This window comes from Tamandua tetradactyla, chromosome 3 (genome assembly GCF_023851605.1).
Source record: "Tamandua tetradactyla isolate mTamTet1 chromosome 3, mTamTet1.pri, whole genome shotgun sequence".
Lineage (NCBI taxonomy): Eukaryota > Metazoa > Chordata > Mammalia > Pilosa > Myrmecophagidae > Tamandua > Tamandua tetradactyla.
This window is the reverse complement of record NC_135329.1, coordinates 23,564,193-23,589,581: the sequence shown is the minus strand read 5'-3', so window position 1 is coordinate 23,589,581 and position 25,389 is coordinate 23,564,193. Positions and strand designations below refer to the sequence as shown.

Genomic DNA, 25,389 nt, shown 5'->3' with positions numbered 1-25,389 from the left:
GCAGACTTCAGCCATTTTGCTGTCTAGATTTTATATATCATTTTTTGTCTCTCTTTTCCTTTATTACAGGCTCCTTTTCCGTATAGTTGATATTTTGTGATGCATATGACTGATCACTTTCTCATTTCTGTTTCTCTATTTTTTAAAATATTTTCTTTATAGTTACCATGGGGTTTATATTACACAACCAACATTTATAAACTACTAATTTGGAAATACTGACTTAGCCTCAACAGCATGCATTCTGTGCTCCCATATCCCTCTGTTTCCCCTCTTTATATTGTTTTTGTCCCACATTACCTCTTTATATTTTGCATGTCCATTATCAGGAAATATGGCTTTTTCTTGTTCAATTGTATTTTGACTCTTATAGAAATTAAACAGTAGAGTTATATATTGAGGATACAATAATATTGGGTTTCATATTTACCCTTTCAGTTACCTTTACTGAAGATCTTCATTTCTTCACATTCTCCAAGCCATTCTCTCCTGTCTTTTCCTTTTAACCTACAGAACTCCCTTTAGTAATTCTTGTACAGCAGGTCTTTTGTTGATGAACTCTCTCAGTTTCTGTTTATCCGAAATTGCCCTCATTTTTGAGGGACAATTTTGCCTTTTTGTGCACAATTGTTTCACCTCCAGGAGAAAGCTTCCTTTCCTCTTTTCCTTCTTCAGGAATCTTGATCTGTTCTGTTTCTTTAGTGCAGAATTTTCTCCCCAGCTCCTGTGATTTGTTTAAATTCTTTCCCTCACTCAATGCCTCCTTTTCATTACATTTTTCAGTCCTGGGACCCACCTGTCCTACAGTCCCTTTTGTTCCCTTTGAGGCTTTTCTGGGAAAAAAAAAGATACACCACTTCTTCCCCGTTAGGTATATCACACCCAGGGGAACTAGTTGGGATCAAGCCAGAAAGGTCGTTTTGCCTTTAGGTGGTCCAGCAAAGAGAGAATGGATTGTGTGCACCTCTTGCAACAGTTCTGCTGCAGTATCCCTTTTCCCTGGGGGCATTTGTGTACATGCCACTCCTTAGCTGTTTGTATTCCACCCTGGGTCTCTGCAGACTTGGGTCCCTGTGCCTGGAAATGCATGGGGTTCTAACTCACTGCTGTCAGTGGCTCTATAGTCTTCCTTCATAGAGGAAGGGACCCAGCCCATGCTGCCTCTGGGCAACTTCCAAGCTGCATGGGACTGAGTGAGGGAGAGAGGAAGAGGGATCCAAACTGGCGGGTTTGGAACAGAAATCTCCTACCTGATTTTGGTGTTGTTTTTTCTCTTTTTCTTCAATTCAACATTTGTGAAACCATTCTTTAGTCTCTATCATACTCTGAAGAACCAAGCATGTGGGATTTATCCTTCCATTAGTTGATTCTGAGGAGAAACTTTTCCAGGGTATGTCTCACATCACCATGTTGATGATGCCACTCATCCAATACTTCTTTTTTAAAAAACTTATCTTTAATAGCTGTCTCCAATCCTTAACTTTCATTTACTCTCAGCCCATTGGAACTTTGGTCCTTTCTACTCCACTGAAACTGGCCTTGTTGAGATAGCCAGTGATCACCAAGTTGTCAAGTCAAATTGTCTCATCTGTGTGCTCATCTGGCTCTTCTTTTCAGCAGCAGTGGGCACAGTTTTTCACTTTCTCATTCTTGGAACACTTTCTGTCCTTGATTTCCATAATAACCTAATGTTTATCCTTGGCTTAAGAATCTCCTTTTTTGCATTCTCCTTTCTTCTCAATGTTAAAATGTTCCAGAATTCAGTCATGAGACTCCTTTTCTTTTCCATGTCTACTCTCTTCATGAATAATCTCAATATTCTATGGATTTAAGGACCATCTATATTGCAATGACTCTCAAATTTATATCTAGTCCTGATTTCTCCCCTGAACTCCAGATTCAGCTGACTTATCTTCTAAGAAGCATTTCAAACTTAACATGTCTAAAATAGAACTCCTGATTTCCCCTTCAAACATTTTCTTCAATTGGTCTGAGCTATGTCATTAAATAACACCATTCTCTCAGATGCTCAAATCAACAGCCCAGAGGTCGTTCATTTCTCTTCTCCCCAACCCTTCTTGCTGCACTGCGATCCAGCCCATCAGCAAATCTTAATGATTCTACCTAAAAACATATCCACAACCCATCCACTTCTTTCTCTCTCCATTGCTGCCGTTCTAGTCCAAGATACCATCATCTTTTACTGTACTACAGAAATAGCCTCCTAGCTGGCCTTCATATTTTACTTTCTCTCTGGCCGCCCTGCCAACCATTCATTCCCCACCCAACAGCCAAAACAACATTTAAAAAACATAAATCAGAGTATATCACCATCCCACTTAGATGACCTCCAGTGGTTCTTGCCCCACTTAGAATGAAATCCCAACTCCTTAACCAGGTCTACAAAGCCTTCTGTAATCTGGCCTTTATCTCTGTCCAGCCCTGTTATGTCCATCTCCCTCTTCCTTATGCCTAACTCCAATAACTTTCTTTCTGTTCCTCAAACTCTAACTTTTCCCCACCTAAAAGCCTTGGTAGCAGCTATTTTGTCTTCCTCATCTATCTGCCTATGGATGGCTCCTTCCTATCATTCATGTGTCTATTTAAAAATCACCTTCTCAGAAAGATCTTTCCTGGCCACACCACATAAAGCAAAACTACAGTAACTCCCTCTTACACTACCTTATTCTGTTTTAATCATGGCCTAATCCCAACTGACAATTCCCTGTTTATTTTTAATTTTCTGTATCCCCGCTTAGAATAAAAGTTCCCTGAGAGTATAGATCATACTATCTTGTTCTCTGTTGAATACCAAGCTCCTAGAATAGTTTCTAGCATACTGTAAGTATTCAATAAGTGCTTGTTCAAAGGATAAATGAGTCCTAGTATTTCTGCAATTAATACAGTTTCTAGCACAGAGCAAGCTCTCATATATTTGTGAATTTGTAGATAAATCTCTTCTAATGAAACGATTAGCTTCTTGAGAGCAGAAGTCCTGTTTTAAGTTTCTTTGTTTCCTCCACAACACCTAGTGTGATGCTAAAACCTTTCAGGTACATAGTAAATATGCCTTGTTTGATTTATTCTTCTTTATAAAAGGAAAAGCCCAGAGTCCTACTGTCCACTTAACAGACTTCATTTCTTCTGAAAATAGGCATGAGACTCGAGAGGAATGTCACGAGAACAAAGATGAACTGGGTTGGACGCTATAGGGACTGCTCATCCATTCTGGACTGCAATGGGGGGGAAGGGGAGTCTGCCCCTTATTACTACATTTCTTTCTGGTGAATTCGTTACAGGATGCAACCTACATCCTGGTGATGGTGGATCCTGACGCCCCTAGCAGGGCTTCACCCACAAATCGCTTCTGGAGACACTGGCTGGTAGCAGATATCAAGGTAAGTAGGCCAGTAGGCACTTTCTGACTCATTTGGGAATAGCATTGAAAGATTATCACACTTTTTGATTCCCAGTTCACTTTCGAGAAGTAGGAGACTATAACAAGCAAGGCCTTTGGTGTTAGGGTACCCCAAGCACCCAGCTGCCACTGCCCCTCCCAAGTTTTCTAACAATTTTGAAAAATGTCCCAGTGCAATGGTTGTTAGTAAACCAGTTTTCAGGAGAAGAAAGAACAAACCCAATTTGCAGTGTTTGCTGATTCTTGCAGTGTAAATACACCCACCATGGCCCATTTCAATCCACCAACGTTTTAAAAACTGATTCACAAATTCCTGGTAATTTAAGAATTGGCTCCAGCACGCCATGTCAGAAGCCTGTATTTTGGGGCATGGGGTTGAGTCTATGTAGTTCAGGTAGTAGAAGTGGCCAGAGAGAGTCCTGCAGGAGCTCATCGTCCTGATGGACCAAGGAAACATGGAGGAGACATGACTTGCTGTCCTCTTTATGGAAACAGTGACCATCCTTCCTCTTTGTCCTTTTGTCATCACCATAGTTGTGAAGGAGCCTGGCTCACCCTTTTGAAGTAGGTCTGAGGAACACAGATTTGGCAGGTCAGTGGTAGGGAAAGAGAGGGGACCCCACTGTCAAGTTATGGAGACTTAATGTTAAACTGAATCATACTCCTCACTGAAGGTCTTCCTAGAGTTTTTAATATCATAATATACACTATATAATATGAATTTATTTTCCAATTTCATTTGACCATTGTTCTAGTTTACTAGCTGCCACAATGCAATCTATCAGAAATGGAACAGCTTTTAAAAAAGGGAATTTAATAGGTTGCAAGTTAACAGTTTTTAGACTGTGGAAATGTCCTAATTAAAGCAAGTCTATAGAAATGTCCAATCTAAGGCATCCAGGGAAAGAGATACCTTGATTCAAGAAGGTTGATGAAGTTCAGGGTCTCTATCTCAAGTGAGAAGGCACATGGCGAACACAGTCGGGGTTTCTCCTGGAAGGACACATGGCAAACATGGCATCATCTGCTAGCTTTCTCTCCAGCTCCCTGGGAGGTGTTTTCCTTCCTCATCTCCAAAAGTCGCTGGCTGGTGGGCTCTCTGCTTCATGTTTCTGTGGCATTCTCTGTTGTGTCTGCTCATGGCTGTCATTCTTCTCTGGTCTCTCTAAATCTCCTGCTTTCTCCAAAATGTTTCCTTTTTTATGATTCCAGTAAAGTAGTCAAGACCCAATCCAGCTTAACAACCACTCTTGAGTGAGTCACATTTCCAGGGAGATCATCTAATTACAGTTTCCAACATACAGTACTGAATAGGGATTAGAAGAAACGGCTGCCTTTACAAAATGGGATTAGAATTAAAACATGGCTTTTCTAGGGTACATACATCCTTTCAAACTGGCACAATTGTTTTTTCACTAGCAGAGAAATTTGGGAAAATCCATACTAGCTTAAAGCATTCATACATTTGTGCCTAGAAAATTTACCGATAACCTTTGCAAAAATTGTGCAAAAGCCATAAACCCCATAAGATGGTGGGAACCCAGAACTAGGAAAATTGATTTTGAATCCAAGCTTGGCTGGTTACCAGATCAATGATGGTTCTAAGATCACTTTGTCTGGACCTTTGTTTCTGTAAAATGGGAACAAGGTTCTCTACTTTATGTGTTTGTGAGGATGATCAAATGAGATATTAAGCGCACTTTGTAAAACATGAATGTGGAGAATATCAACAATCTGTGATTCTCCAAGATTTATGGGGTGGAGGAAATGATATCAGTCTGAACTAGCTATTACCTCTCCTGAACAAGGCAAAGACTCAGCAACTGGAGTGGGTGGTAGAGGATGGGAGGGCAATTACCCTGGCAACCAACCCATGTCCCAGTGACCACAGACCTATCACAGGATGCTCAGGTGAGCAGTTCAGGCTATGACCCTGAAAGGGGCTCCTCTAAAGGAGACTTCCTGCAGCAGCTTCTTTGACTATGCCTGATCTGGATTCTTGAGACGAAGCATGGAGCATTGCTGAACACATTTCTCAGCTGAGCTCTCCTCAGCCTGGTGGAGAGCCTTGGAAACACGATAAAAATGCCAAAAAGTAGAGTTAAGAAATATTCGCATCATCAGAGTAGGGAGGGGAGCTGAAACGCAAAAGGGAAAGATATTGTATCCTTCCCCAATCCAGAGCATCACCATGTGCTGGACTTGGGACTCCCCGACTGTGACAAGGGAATAAAACGCTCAAGAAAGTATTGCTCTGAACGTCACATTTATAGTCCATCCCAAGTGCAGAGGCTGTCTATAAGAGTGTTCTACCAAGCAATTTTAAGACTAAAGGTCAAAAGCAGATGTGGATAGGATAATTCCAGAGTCAAAGGTGGGTCCGTGGGACTAGTGAGGATCCCCCTCTCCCAAGTCTAGACAGTCACCCCAAAACACCCTGAGAAGAGTTCTCTCATGCAAGTGCTTTGGTGCCAACATGTGTTTCAGGCTCAGCAGTCAGCTTAGAAGTGGAGCAGGTGGCAGGTGACAGGTGGCAGCTGTCTGGCAGGACCGCTAAGCCTAGAGCTTACCAGGGACACCTGCCTGGGTGTGGTCCTCAGCCTTCCTCCTCAGGCCAGCGGAGGCTTGGGTTTCAGTCACATTGTCACCCACTTTCCCTGATCTGAGTGTCCAGCAGGAAGTGGCAGCTCTCTTCGGCCACACCCACTCGGCACTGCTCACCTGCCCCCAAATTGTGCCAGCCGGAAAGACAGTTTAAATCAAATCTTTTTAGGTCTCAGGCTCTGGACTTCCGCCAAAGGAACAGAGAGCTCTAATCAAACCCCAGATGCTCTTCCTTTGTGTGATGGTTAGTGACTACAGACTGGGTCTCAAACATTAGCGCATTGTTATAATTCTGGGGCCCCACCACATTTACAGAACTTTTCATTGTCAGTCTGGAGACACCAAGGTAGCTACATTTAACAAGGGGTTTAGCAACTTAAGGAGGGCCACAGAGACTAGTGTTGGAGCATTTTGGCTGTTGTTACTATCAACCATTTGTAAAGCAATTTTCAAATGAGAAACACTTCTGAGACTTCCTTTTGATACTCTCAACTACTTTGTGAACTAGGTATTATCCCCATTTTAAAGATGGAGAAAGTGAAGCTTGGAGAGTTTGCATGACACGGTCTCCCTGCTAGTGAGTTGCTGAGGTGGGTCTTCAAGCCAGGACTCCTGGCTCCAAACCACGTACCCCTCCTCCCATGCTGAGCCATCTGAGCTCACACCTCGTCCGGCCCTTGGAGTCTGTAGGATGGGGAGCATTATCTCTGTGTTTTCCCCTCCCTCCTGGTGTGGCAGGAAGGCAACAGTTCATTCCCTGGGCTTTATTTCTGGTTACCCTTTATGGGTCGATGCCTTCAGGGGACCTTCCCTAAGGACTGCCATCTTGGTAAATAAAATACCCACGGTAAGTGGTTGGAATAACATAAAAGTTAACCCTGCATGTTGTCATTACCCAAACTGCCTCAGCAGCAAGACATGCCATGGAGACGCTGCAGTCATAAAGAGTGAGCATGTGCCTGAGATTCACAATGACCACAGAGGCCTGCTTGGTGGAACGCAGGCCGGCGCCGACATGCAGGTGGCCGGGTCTGAATGGGTGGTGGGCCACGGCCGCAGGAGCTCCTTGGTGGGGACAATCTTTGGCTGGTCTGTCCAGGCTGCAACAGGACACCACCCAGTTCCTAAGAATGCAGGAATCTGTGCCCCCACCCCTTCCCCTACCCCAGGGAGAGACTGGCAGTGTCTAGGGTAGAACAAGTTAAAGCTCTAGACGTCCTGGCAACTCGAGTAGAAACAAGGAGCTCGGAAGAAGTTCATCAGTAGGGAACAGGCATCCATGGTGTCCTTTTGTTCATTTGCTTTAGCAAATATTTATTGAACACTATTCACTGCACTTAGTGGTTAAGAGCAAGGATTATGGAGCCAGACTGCTGTGGTTTGAGTCCTGTTCCCCCGTCATTAGCTATGTGGCCTGGGGACAAATTGTTGCACCTTACAGGCTTCTATTCTAGTGAGACGGAGGAAGGAGGCTGCCGCCCAGAGGTATGACAAGGGCACCAGGAACTTCGGATATCCTGTGGGTTCGCCTTCGCTCAGGGACAGGATTAGACTTCAGTCCCCAAACCCGGCCAGACTAGGGCAGGCAGGAGCTGACCTCTAACACATGCTGCTGTTCCCGGCCCCTCCCTTGAAAATCTCTCACTGAGCAAGAGAGATTTCGAACAGAATCTTGACAGGTAATGTCTTTTTCTTCCCCCAGTGCCACATCCTCAGCCTTTCCTTAAAAATGTTTTTCAGTTCTGATTCAATCTAATAATCTTCATGCTCAAGCCTAATTAAGATAGCAATTAATTTGCATCATTCATTTCAGAAGAAACACTTATTGGTTCCTCTATTTGTCTCTGAAATTAGCGCTCAGGGCTTTTCATGCAGGATTTTCATTAGACTTTTTACTGTTAATGTGAATATTGAACACAGGAAGAGGGTATATGAATACTTTCCACAAAGAACATCATGATTGGTGACAAAGAACGCTAAGAACAATTAAGGAGACAAGAGTACCTTTTTTCTTCCAAAAAAGAAAATCTTCCTAGAAACTGTCAATGATTCTAAAATTTGCCCTGAATATCTTTTTTGTTTTAAGAAAGAAAAGGAAACTGGCATGTTCACGTTTCCTTTTCATTCAGTGCCCTCAACCTTTGGCTGCTGCAAATGCAACCAATTCTGGGTTGAATTTAAAGGACCTAGAGGGATGCATTAAACTATTCTGTTTATTTTTGCATATGTTTGAATTTTTCCATAATTAAAGTGTTTTTTTTTAAGACATCTAAATATCTTAACTAAGTAGGATAAATGGAAAACCCCCAAAATAGGGCAAGTTTTGTTGTCCCACTGCTCTCCATTATGGGGTTAGCGTGAATAGGGACCCTTGTGTTTTAATTCTTGGTCCTGCTACTGAGTGATCTCAGACAACTTACTTGGCCTTTCTGAAATGGCAATTTTTTGTCTGTAAAACTGCCACAAAGCCTTACTCTTCAGGGATGAGACAAGGCAAAAAAGAAATTAGATATGCAGAAAGGAGGCGCCTCCCTAGAGAGAGGCGCTATAGAAAGGAGGCGCGTTTATCCTAATCAACCGAACAGCAAACCCTGTAGACATTTAAATACATATAATTGTCTAACATATTTTTTATACACTCAGAACCAAACCGATGATAATTAAACAGGAGAAGAATAAACAGTCTTTATCAGGACCATAAAGGAGTAAAACCTGGAAGTGGGATTAATAATTATTTCTTTAGTTGGACATGTCTTTTTAGTTTTGTGGCTGATAGGGGTACAGTTACCTATACATGCTTTGTCCCGTATTTTAATTGTCAATTTTAAGTAATACACACCTACGAGGCAGGACTTAAGTAGCCTACAAAGCCCCATAGATTCAGGTGTGTGAGCTGTAAAGGGGGTCTGGGGACGTGAACAATGAAGCAGCAGCTCTGGATATAAGGTAGCCTGGCTGTATGTGTCGCCATGGAGGGATGGGGCGGGGACTGGGCTTTCGGGTCACATCAACCAGGGGAGGGCACAGGCTCTGCTACCCATGGGAACCTCTGATCCTCGGTTTCTTCCTCATTGAATGGGGATGATAATATCTATTTCCCAGTGTTCGATGACATTAAGGCTCCTGATACATAAATGTGATTCTGTCTCCACCACTCCCAACTTTGCGATCAGCCACTGCCCCAAAGCTATAGGACTCATCTTTGGCCAAGTAAATATTCTGCCCCAAACATATAAGCGCTTTGGTGAAAAGAGCTCACCCCCTTTGTCGTTGGGGTCTAGCTGGGAGTTCTTTGCCTGACCCGGGATTGCTTTGGTGGGGGTGGGGGTTGGCGAGGGGGAGGTCCGTCCCATCATTCGACCTCTGGCGATTGCCCTGTTGAGTCCCTGGGGCTGGTCAGGCCCGCAGCTGTGCTTTCCATGCCTGGTGAGGCCGTGACCTCCCAGCAGCAGCCCAGCGGCCCAGCATGTCCTGCTGTTATTTTTAAGACCATCCAGGCCCCCTCGCCATTTCCTTATCACAGCCCCCACTTGGCAGTCATTGTCCCACCCCACAGATGCCTTCGCTCCCATTCAAAATAATTTAAACAAAATGTTGCTATAAAGTGGAATATTATCTTTTGATGAATGTTTTTAAAGCCCTTTAGGTTTTCATGGTAATTTGCGGTGTAAAATTATTTAGAGATAAGAGCCAAATTAGCTCTCGTATGCTGAGGTCGCAGTGTCCTGTTATCCATGTGAGCAGTGTTTAAATATAATCAGCTCTTAGACTAATGCAGCATAATTGTTCATTTGAAATCGCTTTTTTTACTCCATTCAATGAGTCATTAAAATATTCAAGGGATAATGCAGTGAATTAGAAATGAATTTATCATATTATCCCATACATACTGTCGTGCTTCAGGTAACTAAGGAGAAAGGGAGAGAGAGAGAGAATATGAATATAAGGTACACAGGCAGGAAAGGAGCCAGCGTATAAGAGGAACGTGGTAAACAAAGCTATGGGGCTGGTTTATGGGAAGATGTATAGAAAGGCTGCCTGGGAGGGGTGAGCAAAGAAAGAAAATGCAGTTCTTCGAGCAGGTTTCTCTCTCTCTCTCTCTCTCTCTCTCTCTCTCTCTCTCTCTCTCTCTCTCTCTCCCTCCCTCCACTCTGAGAATCTGTGCACCACCACAGCTCCGCTGTTAACTTATTTTTATCAAATATGTTTATATCAGAAAGTCGTTATGGAAACCAATTCTGCCATCCAGGAGAATTCCTGGATCAGGCAAAATCTCTCTCTCTCTCTCTCTCTCTCTCTCTCACACACACACACACACACACACACACCAAAGGGAAAAGCACAGCCTTGGCCCCCAGCTCTGACACCAGGAGGTGACACCCGGCCCCCCTGTATGGACAGAGCTGTGAAGTGGGTCAGACTGAGGCCTCCAGTCCACATCCACCCCTGCCCGAGGATGAGGAGCCCAGGCTCGTCACTGCCCCCGAGCCTCAGTTTCCCCACCCCCGCCCCTTAGGAGATGCTCCTGGAGAGGGACACGGTGGAGGAGGTAGGGTGGGGCAGCAGCATGTCTGAAATGCAGGGACCCTTCCTTGATCCCAGGAAAGTGATCTTCGTTTGCACGGTTTAGGCCACACCTGGAATAATGTCTCCTGTTCCAGCCGCACTATTTGAAGAGGGATAGGGACTAGCATGAGGAAAGCAGCAGAATGGTGAGGGTCTCTAGAAGTCAGACAGGAGAACAACAATGGAAGTAGGGGGCAATTATAGCCGGGGAAGCCATGAGAACTACCTCCAAGGACTGAACTAAATCTCATTGGAAAGCAGGAGTAGATCCTGCTGGGCTCCGTTGGGCAAGAGTTAGGACCCTTTTGGGAAATTTACATGGAAGTAAATTTTGGCTCCACCTACGAAAGAACTTTAAATAATTTGAACTACCTGAAAATTGAGCATACACCCCACAGAAGAGTCAGCATCTGATTCATCCGTGACCCAGGGAGTTTCCCCAGCAGGCAGAAGGCTGGAGCAGATGACCCGGATATACACTGGGGATACACATTGCCAGTGTTTCTTTCCATTGTAGGTGCTCTTTTGGCCAGTAAGACTCCTCTTCTAGCTTATGTCCTTCTAACATATCGCCAATAATAATAATTAAAGAGAAAAAGGAGAAGAAGGAAAAAAAACTTGTGTTCATAGCATGCTTTACCTGAATTTCTGTGCTTTAATGAAAATCTCATTTAATCTTCACCAAAAGAATCCTAAAAGGACAATACCACAGATTAAAAAATTGAGGCCTAGAGTTAAGTTAAGTAACTTGAGCATCGTCTCCCAGCTAGCAAGTGGCTGAATCGGAATTTGAACCCAGAACCCAAATGAAGTGATGATGACAGCATCCTGCTTAGCTCCAGAGCTTGAGTAGATACCACTCCTTTGGCCCAGCCCTTGTGGCTACTTTTCTCAGGCCCAGGGGTGGATGCTGACAGGAGAAGTGCTGGTGAGAGGGCTGTAGCTTGGGGCTGGCACACCCCACCCCCCACCCGTGGCTTCTGCTCTTTGCCACACCCACCGTGGCCTGGGCACAACCCTAAACCTGGGCATGAGGGCAGTATGGATCCAGGAGATAGTTTCTCTCACTCACTGTGCACAAATTATTTGCTTCCTTGTCTGTAAAAGAGGATAATAACATTGATGGTGCGGGAGTGTGAGGATTCGATGAGAAAAAAATGTGCAAAACATTCAGCACGTAGCACCTGGCACTTAGCAGTTGCTACATAAATGTAGGTGCACTACTCCTTCCACCTCCCTGTGCCCTAAATCTTCTGCAGAGGAAAAGAAGTGTATCAAATAAGGTATCCGTGGCTGAGAGTTCAGATAGAGCCAAGAGGCAACTCTGGAGGCTGCTCTTGCACAAGCTTCAGCTAGACATTACTGCCTATCATGGTTTGCCAAATCCCAACCAAAACCATTCCTGCCAACCCTAAAAAACATCTAGGGCTTTATCTGAGAGTTTGCAAAGATTCCGTGCACCAGAGTAACTTTCCGGAGACCTACAACCTCCAGATGGGTCCCTGATCCAGATAAGTCCTGAAACCTAGCCCAGCTCTCCAGGACATCAACAAATCCCATCCTTTTATCCCATATTATTGACAGCCTCTTCCAACATGAAAAAGTTAGAATGAGCATAGCTCAAATAACCCTAAAGATTGGGGGAAAGATCAAAGGAAAAGGTGGAGTTATACAGAGAAGATAGGGTTAACAAATGAGTATGATTGCTGAAAATTGACATTTCTTTTAGTCTCCAGTGTCTTGGAACAGCAAGAATTGTGGAATTGTAACCCATACCAAACTCTGAAATCTGTTCTTCAACTAGCCATAGTGGTATGCTTTGAAATTTATTGTCTTTTGTGTTTATGTTATTTTTCATAATAGAAGGAAAACAAACAAAAGAAAGGTAATTCGTTTCCTGGACCCTGTACCACAAAAAAAAAAAAAGGGGGAGCCTTTGGCAGTAAGGAGCATATGTCACACCAGGGAGGCAGGAGAAGACCTGGCCAGGAGGAGTGTGATCCACCCATGTGGTCACTTAGGAGGAAGAAAAGCCACTAGCGGGCAGCAGGCAAGTGTCAGGGCCAGCCCTTCAACTTGCACTGCATTCAGCACTGCAGCTATTTAAAAACGACCACCACCGCTGTTCTAGTTTGCCAGCTGCAGGAATGCAATGTACCAGAAACAGAACGGCTTTTAAAAAGGGGAATTTAATGAGTTGGTAGTTTACAGTTCTAAGGCCGAGAAAATGTCCCAATCAAAACAAGTCTATAGAAATGTCCAATCTAAGGCATCCAGGGAAAGATGCCTTGGTTCAAGAAGGGTTTCTTCTCAAGTGAGAAGGCACATGGCAAACACAGTCACAGTTTCTCTCTCATCTGGAAAGGCTCATGGCGAGCACAGTGTCATCTGCTCTTTCTTTCCTGGCTTCCTGTTTCATGAAGTTCCCCGGGAGGTATTTTCCTTCATCTCCAAAGCTCACTGGCAGGTGGACTCTTTGCTTCATGGTACTACAGCATTCTCTGCTTCCTCTGAATCTCCTTCTTTCTCCAAAATGTTTCCTCTTTTAGAAGACTTCAGAAACTAATCAAGACCCACCCGAATGGGTGGAGACCTGTTGTCACCTAATCCAGCTTAACAGCCACTCTTGATTAAATCACATCAACCAGGGAGATGATCCGATCACAGCTTCAAACATACAGTATTGAACAGGGACTGTTCCGCCTTTACGAAATGGGATTTTGATTAAAACATGGCTTTTCTAGGGTCCATACATCCTTTCAAACCAGCACAACCACCAATACATATCTGATGGATAAATAAATGTTGGATGAATTGAGAAGGCTATTTCTGCTGCTTAGTTGAAAAGACAAGGCCGACATAAAGGAAAAAATGACAGTACTACTCGGGGGTAGAGTCACCTCTAACTGGGTGCTTTAGACTCAAAGAGCTGTGAGAGCTGAAAGCAGACCTCCCCTTCCCTGAGAGGAAAGCCACTCCTCCCCCAAGGCTCGGCTCTAATGCCACCCTCACGGAAAGCCTTGCTCTGATGCCTGCGGACTGCATCCTGCGTGCCCGCCATACAAGCCTCGTGATTATTTATGAGTCTATCTTTTGGACAAGACCATGAGTTCCTGGAAAGCAGAAATGTGTCTTCTTATTGTAGCCCCAGCGCCTAGCACAGTGCAGAACACCGAAGGCGCTTGGGAAATGCTGAGCGAACAAACGAACGAATGAATAAAGAAGTGAAGGAAGGCATGGATGGAGGGAGAGTGGCTGGGAGGTGGGTGGGTGGTAGGTGCAGGTGAGGGGGCCGGGGTGCTCTGTGATGACCGCATGGGCAGGACTGAAGCTGGGCCGTGAAACACGAGCAGACCTGGAGAGGTCGGAGGAAACAAGGGACTGCGTTTCAGGAAGGGAGCAGCATAACTCAAAACACCAGTGTTTGAATGGGTTAGAAAAAGAATCAGAAACACAGAGCCAAAGCTCAGGTTAGCTGAGTGAATTGAAGCCTTTATTACCTCTCCCTGGATCACTGTTCAGAGGTCTTCGACCCGGGCCCCTCCTATAATATTGCACCCAGCACACACTCATAAAATATCCATCTTTCATTCATGGGAATGATTTTTCTAAAACATAAATACCATCATGCTATTCCCCTATATTTTGAGGACCATCATTAACTCCCTGGCATCTCGGGACAGAGGCCGATGTCCTTGGCTTGTCATTCGAGGCCATTCAGGCTTGGCCCCTGCCTGCCCCACCCGCCTGATGTCTGAACCCCCACCCGCCCCCACCATGCTCCTGCTGAACCGCTCCTGGCTGCTCAAACCTTGAGGCCTCTGTGGACCACCCCTGGCGCTGTCCCCTCTTCCTAGAAAGCCTTTCTGCAATGTGCAAAGACTTGGTGGCTTTAAATGAGTTAAGACCTCTAGAAAAATTATTCATCAAGGTCCAGAAAATCATTTCCAGAAGTAAGAAAGGGACGTGTGGATCTGTGAATTTAGGCTAGTGAACATAACCTAAGCAGATGGTCTGTGGCAATGTAGAAAAGTAAACCAGGGAACCGGAGGAGTCAGCACAGGTTCACTGCAAACAGGTCACACCTGACGGGTCGTACCTCCCTGTGGATTCACCCCCCACCCCCCACCCCACCCCCCGGTGCGGGGCCAGGGGACAGCGGTAATGTGTCGGCAAAGGAGAGAAATGTGGTTTCGGCAGCTGCAGTGGTAGGTGGACTTGTAGCTCGTTGGAAACAAACCACCCCTGGGCAGGCCACCGTGGTTCAGCAGGCAGAGTTCTCACCTGCCATGCCAGAGACCCAGGTTCGATTCCTAGTGCCTGCCCATGCAAAAATAAATAAATGAATAACAAACCATGCCTGAAGAGTGCTGACTAAGGGGAAATGCTGGATTCTTGCAGTAAGGTGAGAGCAGTGGAGGTGGAGAGGACAGCCTTCGGGATGCATTTTGAGCCAACAGGACTTGCCCGAGGATTAGATGTGGAGAGTGAAGGATGGTTAAAGGATGACTCCTAGATTTTTGGCCTGAGGGGACAGTGGTGCCATTTGCTGAGACGGGTAAACTGGAGGATGGGCAGGTTGGATACAAAGTTGGGGGGATCTAAAGTTCTGTTTCAGGCTTATTAATTCTGAGATGCTTTTTGGACCTCCAAGGGGAGATTTCAAGTAGGTAATTGAAAGGAGCCAGAATTCTGGTTGAGGAAGGAGATCAAGAATAGAGACCTGGCTTTAGGACATACATATGGCTCCTTAGAGCCATGAGGCCGAGCGTGGCCATTTAAAGGTGCCTCTAGAGGGGGTGAGTGACGTGTCTCTGGACATGTTCAAGAAGAAGCCACCTGTCAGGCACTGGGCAAGAGGCTGGGCATCTAAGCATCACTCTAAGATGCTTCCTCCAGCTCTCGGATGCTAGGATTTCCTAAATGAGTCTGACCTCAGTCTGCTTAGTGCGGAGAACTGTGCTGAGGAGAAAGTGAAGGGAGATGGGTAGGCCCAGCTGTGGGGAGCTTTGGAAATCAGGCTAAGGCCCCTGAGGACTCAGCTCCGATGAGCAGGAATACGGGTACTCGTGGAAAAAATTTGAGACTAGAAGTTGGAAGAATTGGGTGCCAGGGCCGTTCTGCCGCTTGCTGGCTGGGTGATGTTGCTTGAGTCGCCGCCCCTCTCTGGGTCTCTGTTACCTCATCTGCAAGATGAGACCACCAGGTAGATTTTGGTGATAACAACCAGCTCTGATAGTCTCTGATTCTAGACTTGATCCTCTAGTCAACAGTCCTCAACCTTTTATTATTTTTTTTTGCCAAAAATGTGCTCATATGCACGTCGCACTCCCCTGGGCCTCGGAATACATAAAACAAGCTTCAATTTCCTTGCAATTCCCTGTATGCTTGCTCTCCCAGTCAACAAAGCGCTTTTTAATGCAAGCAAGAGTGGTGTGGTTACAGAGAGAATGCTGAAGCCACCCTCGTTTACTGTGAAAGGTAAAGCATGCGCCGGAGCTTGATTACAAGCAACACTCAACTTGGCACATGCTTCACTGGTGATTTGTGACTTGCATGGGGTTGGCGTTGGAAATCCCTGCTGCAGGCAGTGAGGCCAGTCCGAGGGTTCCTGGGCAGGGGCAGGGCCTGAACAGGTTTGGTTTTCAGAGTGAGCAACTGAACCAACCGGAGGAGGAGGAGGCGCGTGGCGGGTGGCTGGCTGAGGGGAGGGGGCAGGGGTCCAGGCATGCCAGGGTGAGGGACAGGGCTGAAGCAGGGGGCTGGGGGTGGGCAGGGAGAAAGGCCCGGATGCTTCCCGGGCATCTTCTGCCAGCCCCCACCCAGAAGGAAAGAGAGGTCAAGAGGCTGAAGTGAAAATAGCCAGGGAATCAGGAGGAAGCATCCCGGCCCCCCACAACGGGCTCTGTTGCTTCCCAGAAAGATGAATGAAGAGGAAACTACAGCTCAGAAATCTCAGGGAGAATCTGGGGACTCTGCTTGGGTGGGGGTGGGGGGTCGTAGTGAGGGACTTTGTGGGGAAGGACAGATGCCCACAGCAACTTGGGCTGCCGGCCTGTCAGGCACTTGGCTGAGAATTAGCTTTTTTATTTCAAAGAGGGTGGAAGTCACTGTTTTCTTGTCTCAGTTGATGAACAGATTCTGGGTGGCAGGAGTCACCATAGAAACAGGTGCTATCTTAAGCAAATGAGCCTTATTAACCTTAAGAGTGGTGGAGTTTTCACAAGATTGCACATATAGGGTAGGAGAGAGAATGGGCTTTGTGCGGGGAGGGCTGCTGTGGCTGGGGAACCATGTGGCCGTGGCTCTGGGTGTGGATACAAGTGCGTGTGTGTGCACGCCTGCACATGTGTGTGTGGATATATGTCGGCGTGTGCCTTTGCAAAAGTATGTCGCCGGCGGGGAGCTCATATTTCCTGCCCCTTCTCTAAGAAATACACATTTTTCCCAAAGGAATCTCAATCACCTTGGAGCTGGCCTCGCATTCACAAAGACCGAGGGCCATGCTTCTCCTGCAAACTCCACCATCACCCCCCGCCTGCCTACCATGTCCAGCCCTGGCACCCTCCTTGTCCTCGGCACAGCGGGAGCAGGTATCTCCCTGAGGATCCAGCAGCCAGTGGGCGCGGGCTCCACTCTTCTGCCCCAGGAGACAATGTGGGGCAGCGGTAGCAGCCCGGCTCCTGACATCAGGCGGATTTGGATGCATATGGCTGCTCCGTGACCCTGAACCTTTTACTTGCGTCTCTGAGCCCAATCTGTAAAAGGCAAAAACACCTCACACAGCACAGGCTAATGGGAGGCTCCCATGAGAAAATGTATTTTGACAGGCCCTGCTCCCTGCTAGGCACCTGGAAGATCTCCCCCAAATCTCCTTCCTATGATCCGCCTCCATTCTGAGGTGGGGAAGTGGGTCTCTCCTCTGAGGCGTAGCCTTGACCTCTCAAAGGTTGTTCCAAAGTCGTGGGGTTAAGCTTTGCGCCAGCTTCATCTCACCAGCAGGTTTCTACTCCATGCTGTGCTAAGTCCTGGGGGAGTTCGAGAGGAAGGTTTGGAAACTGAGCCTGCTCTCAGGGAGGTTGCCGTCATTTGAAGGGAAAAGGACTTTATTACCGAAGAACACCCGTAAGAAGTATAGATTTGGGCAGAGATTAAGAGCTATAGATACTCAAAGGGAGTGGGCCGGGAGGAGGCGGGACTCCGGCTGGGCTTTAAGGCTGGGTGCGGCAGGGAGATAGGATTTGGGTAGGCAAGGAGAAGAGCATTGCAAGAAAAAGAGGTATATTTTCGGTTCTTGAGGCAAAGTTAGCCAAATTCCAGGCTGTTCCTAGGTTATGGAAGGCGAATACAAAAATAAATTGACATTCTCCTGTGGGATCTGGGAGTTTTGCATATTGGCTCCAAGAAGCACTTCTGCTGCCCTCTGCAGCCCCGCCTCAGGCAGGACACTCAACTGGGTTTTCAGAGCACTCACCCGGGTCCGACTGCAGGGTCATCCCAGGGGTTCCAAGGAACAGTCCTGCAAAGGCCCTGCTACGTGCACCTTGCACTCCCTGGTTCGGACGGCCCCCGGAGACAGCACAGAGCCCGCTGGCCCAGCGGCTGGGTCCTGGGAAGGCACGCGGAGCGGGGAGCCTCTATTTCCCTTTGCCGTGAGGAGTCATAGGTCACAGCACGGTCCTGGGTCGGGGCTGACAGCTGGGTTGAGGGACTGTTTCCTACTTCACAGACTTCTAGATCTTCACAGTTCGAAGGGCCCTCGGCTCCACTGGGTCCTACCCCGCCATCCTGCAGATAGAGAAATGAGACCCAGAGAGACGGACTCGCCCAGGGTCACGCGAGCTAATCACTGCAGGGTGTGGACCAGAATGTAGATGCCCCAACTTTTACTCCTCCTGCTCTTTCCTTTCTCTACCCCAACCTGGCCCAGGGAAAGAAACCTCTGTCTGGCCAGCGCTGAGAGAGCCCGGCGCGGTCTCTGGTTGTGGCTGTGCATCGGCCGAGTCCCGGCGTGCGCTCAGGCATGGAAAACCACCTCCAGGTCAGGCTGGAATGAAGAAGAAAGGGAAGGTTTACCCTTGGATGCTCAATTCTCACTTCCTCTCCTTTTCAAAATCAAAATTTGGTATTTTGTGAGCTTTACCTGCCACCCGCTAGGGGCTACAGTTTTAGAGGTTCCAGAAAAATTCTCTCAACAAACCTTTCTCCAGCTCTCAAATTGCCTTCCACGTGGGCGTTGGAGGTCCTACAATTCCTTAATAACTGGGTAGAGCTTTGTAGGACGGTTTTTAAGGTCTGGCTGAAAGGGCTCCTCGCTAGGTGAGAAGTCGTGGACTGACTTATGCCCGAAACTCGAAGCAGCAGTAGACAATATTAGAGTTTGGGCTGGAACACTTAGGAAACCAGAGCTGGAGCCACGGGGCAGTGAAGGAAAGTGAGAGGCGTGTGGAATAAGGGGAGGCCCAAGGAAAGCAGAGAGGGTCTGAACCCAGCTACCTCTCATTGCAAAGTCTGGGGTCTTCCCTTTACACCAGCCGCCCCCAAATGTGACTGCTGTTCCACTGTTCCCCTTCCTAGAATGCCCTGCCTTCTGAATGTTACTCTCTCTCTTTTTTTTTTTTTTACCCTAAGTTAAACTCTTTATTTTGAGATAAATCCCCCATGCAGTTGTTAGGAAAAATACAGAAAGGTTCTGGGCAATCCATTTTCAAAACTAGTCAAATATCACAACCGGGGTATTGATAATCAATACAGTCAAGATACAGAACAGTTTGACTACCACAAAGAGCCCTCATGATGCCCTTTTTTTAAAAAAATTATCTTTTATTTTTTTTCCAAAACCGTTTTATTCATACGTCATACAATTCAACCAAAGTGTGCAATCAGTGGCTCTCAGTATAATCACAGAGCAGTGCTTTCCTTGCCACAATCAGTTTTAGCACATTTGCATCGCTCCAAAAAGCAACGCTCCGTGCCCCTTATGCCCCCCCCCCATTGTTAACACTTAGCTTTGGTGTGGTTCCTTTGTTACAGATGATGCAAGAACATTAAGATATTACTGTTAATTATAGTTCATAGTTTGCATTAGGTGTATTTTTCCCATATTCCACCCTATTATTAACAGCTTGTAGGGGTGACATACATTTGCTCTAATTCGTGGAAGAACATTCTTATATTTGTAATATCAACCCCCTTCATCACCCACGACAGGGTTCACTGTGTTACACGGTCCCGTTTCATCTGTTAGCTTCCCTTCCAGTGAGTGACACACACGACCCTAAACCTTCCCTTTCAACCACAATCACACTCCCCATTCAGCGCTGTTATTTATACACCAAGTGCTGCCCTTTCTTAAAAGCTCTGCTCACAATCCACCTCGTTTGGGATGCCTTGCTGGCGACTCCCTTCTCTGGCCTCCCACTTAACACTTGGTCTGGACGCACAAGCCGCCACTCTGATGACATGCTCTCTTGTTTCCTAGCTGTCCCAGGGCGCTGGCCCTAGTTCTCCAGCCCCTTGGAAGGGCTCTTCCTCCAGCCCGGGCACACACCCGGCCCTGTACCCAAGAACACAGCCGCTCCTGGCCTCAGCCCTCCCCAGCCACCGGCCCGGCCCGGGCACTCACCCTAACCGCCTCACCTTCTGTGCTTTCATCTCCTGGCCAGGCTGTCACCACTCACCACATCATCCCTCCCACAGGCAGCTGCAAGACTCTCCACAGATTCCCTGGGACGGGCCGCACTCCACCACCCCACACACACACCCCACTGCCTCCTCCAGCAGACACCCTCCACCCAGGGACCACCCACCACTGACAGCTCCACTGCTTTATTGCTCACCATGGACAGTGGAGTTCTCTGGCCTCCAAGTCTCTTCTTTCGCCACCCCCCTCCCTGAAAAAGCCTCTTCCTTCTTCTGTCTCAAAACAAAGCCCTCCCCAATTTCCAAACTCTGCTTGAAGCCCCCATTGCCCTAAGAATTGCCCTAAACGCTCCTGCCATCCAGTTCACTGGCTTTGAGTCAAACCATTCATCTCCCTGGACCCTGGGTGTCCTCCCAGGGGAAAGGAAGCGCTGCCCTGCCTTATCGCCAAGGCGCCTAGCAGCCCTCACCACCTGGAGTGCCGGCACTGTCCAGACAGCTATTCTTTGGCAGGTGCCGGTATTTCTTCTCAGGCAGTGTGCAGGCAAAAAATAGGGCTTTGATTCCCAAGGGATCCTCACCCCACAGACAACACAAAGCACTGCCAGAGGACGTTTCCTCAGCTGCTGTTTATTGACCAAACTGTCGGAGGTTATAATAGCAAGAGACAATTGCTAAGTAAATAACAATTTACTTAGCACAGCCTCTGAGTTCAGCTCTCTGCTGGGCCCTGTGGGGTCTCCAGAAGAAGGATAGGGTTAAATTCTTGCCCTCTAGGAACTCAAAATTCAGTGGGGAAATGAATTACGCATATATACATGTATCTATGCCATTTGAGAATTGCCAGGGGAACTGAGCCCATCTATAGGCTAAAGAGCCTGACAGTCATAACAGTGTGAATCCCTGCTTTTAACCCTTACTTTGGATTTGCCGACACTGAACTCTGAATATCTGATAACTGAACAGCACAGGAGCCATCTATAAATATTGAGCGGGGCACTGCCAAGCACTTTGGGTTTAAAGAGCATACATTTGGGATTTTTCCAACACCATTCCAATTCCTAATATCCCTACCTTGTTGTCCCCTTAACCACAGAAGTACCTAAAAATTTCCGCAGTTCAGCATAAAACTATACCTCTGCAAATGTCTTTGACACTTAGAAACTCACACAAATTTTTATCAGTGTGTGTGTTGATTTCTGATTCTGAAAAAAAGATAAATCCATTTATATTTTATATTAATAAACAATATGAAATGTTGATAAATAAATGATAAAACTGAAAAGTAAAGAAATTATCTAATAAATGTGAAACTTTTCAATGAAAATAAACCCAAAACTTTACTGGAGAATATGAAAGACTTAAATATATGGAGATATGTCAAAAGTCCCTTAAGTTGATATCACCCCAACTAATTTTCATATGAAGTCCTTTTTTGTAATAAAAGGTTTTTATTGGAACTGTAGAAAATGATTTTTATTGAAACTTAAGGTGATTTAAAGTGCACCTGGCAGAAAACAAACTGCATGCAGAATATTCCAGAAAAAAAATTTTTAGAAAGGGCTAATAAGAGAGAATGGGTGGTATAGGATACTTGTACTTCTAGATATGAATATGTTATAAAACTACAAAAATGAAAAATAGGGTTGTAGTGAAAGAATACACAGATCATTGAAACAAAAGAAAAAGGTCTAAAAGGGTGAAAATAGTTAGCATATGCTAAAGGAGCCATTTCAAAACAGAATGGAAAGAATTGACAATTCCATAAATAGTTTTAGGATGATCAGCTATCCACTTGGGAAAAAAATAAGTTCGGAGATCTTCCTCATACCTTGATCAAAAGAAATTCTGAAAGGGATTAAATATTAAGTGTTAGGAAATTAAACCACACAAACAAGGAAAATATGCATTCACATATCTCTGATCTCAAGATAGGAAAAGACCCTTTTAGCATACATATGCAACTGCAGAAGCGAAGTGATTGACTGATTTGACTCCATAAAACCTTCAAACGCCTCTAAGTCAGAAACCTCCAGAGATAAAAGCAGAAGGCAATCAACACATTGAAAACATGATATATTTGACAAAGACTGCCATCCTTAACATACAAGGCACCTACAGGTTAAGATAATAATCGTTCATAGCTTGAAGGGGGTAAATGAAATAAAGCAATATACAAAGTGCTTCAATATACAAAGTGCTTGAGGTAGTGCCCAGTATAGTAGACACACAATAAATGCTAACGTTCCTAAATTACTTTTTACTTTCATCACCTACGGACAGACACATGGACAGAGGACATGAATGGGAAATTCTTTTGAAAGAAATACTACATAAGCATATGGAAAATGAAAATAACCACACTGGTAGACAGAAATCAAATGAAAACAGGAAATCCTCCCTTCTCTCTATCCCACAACCACTGTGGCCATTAAATTGGTAATGTTTTGGGTTTGGTTTGGCTTTATTTTCAACAAAGAGAACATCCAGTGTCCTCTCGTATGGTGCTGGGGGGAATTTAAATTACTAAAATCTTTTTGCAGGTGTGCATCAAACACCTTCCAAGGTACACAGCCTTTGACTTAACGATCTTCTTTTGGAAGTTCAGACGAAGGAACTCATAATAGGTGTAAGCAACAGTCACTCACCATGCTTTTCCCCAGAGTGTTGCTTGTAGCAGTGAAAACCAGAAAACTAGTCCCCACAGAGGCCTGACAAGTAAATTATGGTACATGGGCTATTACACAGTCGTTAAAATGACTGAAGATGAATTAGATAAGGATGTCAGTAAAATATTAGTGTCATATTGTTACATGAAAAGAAAAAGCAAATTACAAGTCATTATACAGAGAACAACCCATTTTTGTTGCACAGGAAAATGTTCATGGGGAAAAAAAAAAGTGGGAAGTGCACACACCAAAATGTCCAGTGTAGTGATCGCTGGGTAGTAGGATAATACGTGACTCTTCCTGGGTTTAGCTAGTTTTCCAAGTTTTCTATAATATATATTGACTTACAAAATGCTATTTAAAAACTAAGTTGCAGGGCAAGAAAACATGACCATTACAACTATGGGGAGTAAAAAAAGAATTAGGTAAGGTCCCTGCTCCAAGGAGTTTGCAGTCTCTTTTGGCAGCACTGAAGCGTCACCTCCTTGGCCACCACGCTCCCAGAGCACCCTCGGCACACCTCTGTCCTGCACCGGGCACTCTGCTTGTTGCTGCAGGTTTGCTGGCCTGCCCCTACCGGGCTACAAGGCAAGTTCCTTAAGAGCAGAGGCAGGTTCCTTCATCTGTGTGTGCCCAAAGCTCAAGGCCAGTCACTGAGTAAATTCCCTAAGTCTTCTTTGAAAGAGTGACATATACCTAGATTGAAAAAAAAAAAAAAAAGAAGAGGGGCCACAGTGGCTCAGCAGGCAAGAATGCTTGCCTGTGATGCCAGAGGACCCGGGTTTGGTTCCCAGTGCCTGCCCATGTTAAAAAAAAAAAAAAAAACAAGATAGTACGTGTTAAGTGTCTGACATATCTCACACAGACAGTGAAATAAGCAGCTAACAGGGAGAGATCAGTTGTGCCTGGGATAAGGAGGAAAGGCTTCCCGGAGGAAAAAGTCAATGAATAATATACTCTGAAGTATGGATAGGCTATGACCGGAAACAGCCCCTATCACTCAGGGGTAAAGGGATAAAGAGAGGTCACAATGGAGGGACCCACCAGTTCCTGCCTCCAGCTCTTTCATCTCTACCTTAAAAGCCCCTGAAACATTCTACTTGGGCAGTATTGGGTTGGAGCCCTGACCGGTGGCCTATGGCAGGGAACACTAAGACCACCCAAAGGTGCTGTCATTCCTGTATTACGGGAACACCAATCCATTTACACAAAATACTGACTTACTCAATGTAAGATACAGATTTCCTCTCATTTGCTGGAAATCTTGTATTAGGAATCCAGTGGATTTAAATGTCAGCTCCCTAAGGCAAGGGCTCTGTTGAACTTGTTCTTTACCCCCAGCACTTAGATTGGTATTTAATGAAAAGTATGTGCCTTTTAAATGTGTGTTGGATAAATTAAATATGACAACGTTAAGTGTTGGCTCAAAAGAGCCTGCCACTGTCACAGGTACCTGTGTGAATATGCATTATGTGTTTGTATATAAGATATATAGGGAACCCTAAAACTAATGTGTGTGGGGCCTCCCACAAGCACACACATGCAATTTGGGAAAACACCAAAAGGAGAAGCCCCCAGCTCTCTTTGGAGTCATTTGCATCCTTTGAGAATAGGGTTCCAATGGAACAGAATTTGGATGGTGTCACAAGTAAATTTGACTTTCTAAAAGCTACCAAATTAAAATATGAGAGAAGCTTGAGCATGAGTACAGGATGGTAGTGAATAGATATGAATTTGCTTTATTTGTGCATCCCAAAAAACCTCTCTGTACTATTTGGGGATGAGGGGGCTGTGTTGAGGAAATAGAGCTGCAGGTGAGGAAAAGGAGATGAGATGGGAAATGTCCCTGGCTTCTTCCTGCCTCCTTCCTGCTCCTCCAGGAGCCTCAAACTGTAGCGTGTGCATTGGACAATGCAGCCCCTTCTCCGCCCACCCCTAGGCCACCCCCAGCAGCCCATGGAATTCAGCTTCCTCTGTGTGTGTGTGGGGGGGGGGGTTGTCTGCACAAAGCCAGCACTCTAGGTTAATGGTGCCTGTGAAATTACCCAGCTTAGCTGTCTATTCTTCTGGGCCTCCGGCCAATCAAAGGGCCCTGGCTGCCCGCTCTTCCCCCCAGTGGGAAAGTTACTGCTGTCATATTGTTCCAGCATCTTAAGCCCTGGGCGATCATTTTATGTCCCAGTCACTCACAGATCCCAGCGCCTCATGCTCAAGACTGTATTTAAGGGTAATATAAACAGTTTGATCTTTAAAGTACCCTGGATGCATAATATCTATACATAGTTCTTGAATTTTTATTCTAAAAACAATTAGCCAAAAAGCCCTTTTTATATGATATTTGCAACTACACTGACAGTAACAGCAATTAAACTCCGTCTGTTTGCTGAGAAAGGAGCCAACTCTCCGTTTCTCCAGAAGCCTGTAAAATGTACAAATTCAGAACTAGAGAAATAAGCCTTTCAGAGGTAGTCACGAGAACCTGCAAGGTCA

At 45.7% G+C, this 25,389-nt stretch overlaps 1 protein-coding gene across 2 annotated transcripts in view; it reads left to right on the top strand.

The window, feature by feature from the left end:
* Positions 1 to 25,389, top strand: part of PEBP4 (phosphatidylethanolamine binding protein 4) — a 217,628-nt gene that overhangs the window by 115,030 nt on the left and 77,209 nt on the right. For both annotated transcript variants that reach the window (XM_077152773.1, XM_077152774.1), the window contains one exon: positions 3,300 to 3,398. In XM_077152773.1, coding sequence (XP_077008888.1) covers positions 3,300 to 3,398 — 99 coding nt within the window. The remainder of the gene's footprint in view (positions 1 to 3,299; positions 3,399 to 25,389) is intronic.